Below are 4007 nucleotides of genomic sequence, written 5' to 3' on the forward strand. Positions count from 1 at the left end.
TTGGTAACACTTATGATGTTTTCTGGAGTATTTCCATGTTAGGTATCTACAGTTTAAATGTGTGTATTCTGTTGAGCCTCAATTAGCGTTGTAATGGGAGCAATTATATTTTTTGTGGATCATTTCTCATACTTAATCATACCTTAATTGCTCATAATTTTGGTCATAAAACCCATTTTTTTCCTTACATTAAACTTTTAAAGATTAAACTCAAATAAATCTTTCAGTACTACTAAATTAAACTGGACAGCGAAAAGGCTATTCCTTTAAAAGGTACTGACAACCCATCAATGAAGTTTGCAAACTCTGCACCAGTTCCCATGGGTACAAATGTCGCATACATCTGAGGGTCAGGGTACGGATGTCTTAAGTGCGCGGAAAGGGCTCGGGGCGGTATATTTATATTCCCGGTACATTCGAAACATCCGAGAGGTTGAGTTACGAACTAGTTGGTGAAGGGTTATGACTGCTGTTCAGTTTGCTGGCTCTTCAAGTTTCAAGTTGGTGTTAAGTTTAGTTTTTGATTGATTGAATGTTTCGGTGTTTTGTTGTGAAAGGCGTAAAGGTTTAGATCATCTCGTATAAAAGTGTTTACAATAGAAAATTAGATTCTGAAACTGAAGCAGGATATTCATTTTACACTTTTGTGTACTTTGAGAAATATCCTAAGTTCATATGTCATTCTCAGAGTGGTAGATTGTTGACTTTTTTCAACATTTAAATCTTATCACATTTTATGACCTTGTAGTGGGACCTACACTAATTGTTGACGCATCAATATTGTTCATACTGTACTTGCATTGTGTTCGCCTCCTCAGTTGTCCCGTATATCGCACTACCAACGCACGCTACTAAATATTGTGACCGTACCAAATCCTATGTAACCTAATTGGAGTCAGAAAATAAAAGTGTATTAATTAGTATTCGGTTTATTTACTTATCTCTGAACACGACACCCCACCATCTAAATTGGTGACCCCGTGTGGAGAAAGTGTGAACTGTAACCAGTGAATTTGGACTTGTAATTCAGTGAATCGGACGACCGGGGCAACTCACACAAGTGTACGTAGTGTCGGCTTAATATTAGTGCGCGTCAAATTAAGAAATTATAATGTCGTCTGAAGACAAGAAGGTCGTTATTGAAGAACATCAACTGTCGTCCATCTCCATCACAGCTAAAATTCCGGAATTTTGGAAGAAGTCGCCTAGAACATGGTTTATCCAAGCAGAAGCAGTTCTAAATCCTCAGAAGATGTCCGACGAATCAAAGTACCAGGTCCTTATTTCAAAATTACCCCCGGACGCAGTTGAGCAAGTTACACAGATCCTTGTGGATCCCCCTGAGAAAAATAAATATGAGACCTTGAAGAATAAGTTGATATTTATATATCAAGAATCCGAAGAGCGGCAAGTAAAAAAACTCATTGGCGAAATGGAATTAGGCGACCAGAAACCATCACAATTACTAAGAAAAATGCAAGACCTAGCCAGGGGACGAGTAAATAACGAAACACTCATAGTTATGTGGCAGAATCATTTACCAAATTCGGTGCGAGGAGTTTTAGCTGTAACGGAAGAAAAAGATTTAGAGAAATTAGCATCAATAGCGGATAAAATAATGGAAACGACGACTCCCATACACAGTGTTGCGACTGTCAAACAGGAACCAGGCCCATCCGGTTCTCAGGACCAAATTATTTCGGCAATAAACAAATTGAGTGATAGATTACAAAATTTAGAGTCAAGATCACGAGGCCGTTCAAATAACTGGCGAAGGAATAACTTTAGACGCAACAGATCCAGGTCAGGGTCAAGAAGTCGCACAAGGAAATTTGAAGATCCAAATTGGTTATGTTTTTACCATTATAAGTATCGCAGCAAGGCAACTAAATGTGCGGATCCATGTAACTGGAAGAAAAAACACGACAAGGACAAGCCAGCGGAAAACTAGAGTCGGTGCAGTCTGCGACGGGAGGCTGTGACCGTGCCTTCGGGAATCACCGTCTGTGTGTCAGAGACAGGAAATCGGGCTTAAACTTCTTAGTGGATAGTGGTGCAAACGTGTCAGTGTTACCGCGGAAAGTAGCCTACATGAAAGGTAATACAAGTGAGTGCTGTTATAAACTCTTTGCCGCAAATGGAACTCAGATTAACACGTATGGTACATTGTACTTAGAATTAGATTTAAATCTAAGACGAGCATTCCGTTGGTTATTTACATTAGCGGACGTACAGCAACCAATATTAGGTGCTGACTTCTTAGCTAATTTTCAGTTGTTAATTGACTTGAACGGACGAAGGTTAATCGATCAAGTAACTAATTTAAGCACCAAAGGCAATCTTTCTAATTCTAGTGAGCCCACTTTGAAAACTATCGTAAATAATTGCCCTTATTATGATTTATTATGTGAATTTCCAGAACTAACTAAACCAGTTTCGTACAAAGAAACGCCTAAACATAATGTTTGTCATCACATTGAGACCACAGGACCTCCAGTGCACGCACGAGCCAGGCAGTTACCACCAGACAGGTACGTAAAAGCTAAAAATGAGTTTAAGATTATGCAAGAGCTTGGGATTTGTAGGCCGAGTAAAAGCGCTTGGGCAAGTCCCTTGCATGTTGTTCCTAAGAAGGACGGGAATATTAGACCTTGTGGAGATTATAGACGTTTAAATGCGATTACCAAGCCTGATCGATATCCAGTTCCCCGTCTTCATGATTTTACGTATATGTTAGATAATAAAAAGGTTTTCTCAAAGCTAGATATAAATAGAGCCTATTATTGTGTGCCAGTTTCGGAAAATGACATTGAGAAAACTGCCGTCATAACACCGTTTGGTTTATTCGAATTCGTGCGTATGCCATTTGGATTAAGAAATGCTGCACAAACTTTTCAACGTTTTATGCATCATACCGTTTTACAAGACTTAGATTTTCTTTTCAATTACGTAGATGACGTCATCATTGCATCGGAAAATGAAGAGCAGCATAGAGAACATTTACGAAAAGTTTTTGAACGTTTTAATGAATTTGGTATAACGATTAATTTTTCAAAGTGTAGTTTTGGTAAAGATAAATTAGAGTTTTTGGGTTTTGAAGTCTCTACAGAAGGAATTAAACCATTAGAAGATAAAGTTAAAGCGATTATTGATTTTCCAAAGCCAGATACTATAGAGGAACTTAGAAGATTTTTAGGCATGTTAAATTTTTATAGAGCTCATATACCTCATTCAGCTGATCATCAGGCAGCGTTAAATAAATATTTAGGGAATTCAAAGCGTAAGGATAAAAGTAAAATCAATTGGACACCTGAAGCTACGGAAAATTTTGAAAAATGTAAAGATGATCTTAAAAATGCTACCTTATTGTATTTCCCATCGGCACATACACCTTTGTCATTGATGACGGACGCATCAGACACAAGTGTAGGTGCAGTATTGCAACAAAAAGTTGATGGCAATTGGAAACCTTTAGGATATTTTTCGAAAAAATTAACTGAAGCACAAAAGAAATATAGTACATATGATAGAGAACTTTTAGCAATTTATTTAGCAATCATACATTTTCGTAATTTAGTTGAAGGGCAAGAATTAATAATTTTTACAGATCATAAACCATTAACTTTCGCGTTTACTAAATTAGGTACCAATAGAGAAACTTCTAGGCGAACTAGGCAAATTATGTTTATTAGTGAATTTAGTACTGACATACGACACATTAGTGGAAATAATAATATAGTTGCTGACACATTATCTAGAGTTGAAACAATAACATGTCCCACGACGTTAGATTTCGCAGAACTCGCCACTGCGCAGGAAGTTGACGAACAGCTTGCAAAATTATTGAGAGCACCAAACAACAACAGTAAAGTAATATTAAAACGCGTAACGTTACTCGATACTGATAAACATGTTTATTGCGAAATGTCTACTAATAGTGCAAGACCATATTTACCTGAAAAATTTCGTCGTTTAGCTTTTGATTCTATTCATAATTTAAGTCATCC

General features: G+C 37.2%; 1 protein-coding gene across 1 annotated transcript; it reads left to right on the top strand.

Annotated features, from left to right (window-relative positions):
• Positions 1-883: 883 nt before the first annotated feature.
• Positions 884-1951, top strand: LOC124639138. Its single transcript, XM_047176374.1, has one exon. It carries the CDS (start codon positions 1112-1114, stop codon positions 1949-1951), a length of 840 nt encoding a protein of 279 aa, XP_047032330.1. The 5' UTR covers positions 884-1111.
• Positions 1952-4007: the final 2056 nt, after the last annotated feature.

Source organism: Helicoverpa zea, chromosome 18, assembly GCF_022581195.2.
Source record: "Helicoverpa zea isolate HzStark_Cry1AcR chromosome 18, ilHelZeax1.1, whole genome shotgun sequence".
Classification (NCBI taxonomy): domain Eukaryota; kingdom Metazoa; phylum Arthropoda; class Insecta; order Lepidoptera; family Noctuidae; genus Helicoverpa; species Helicoverpa zea.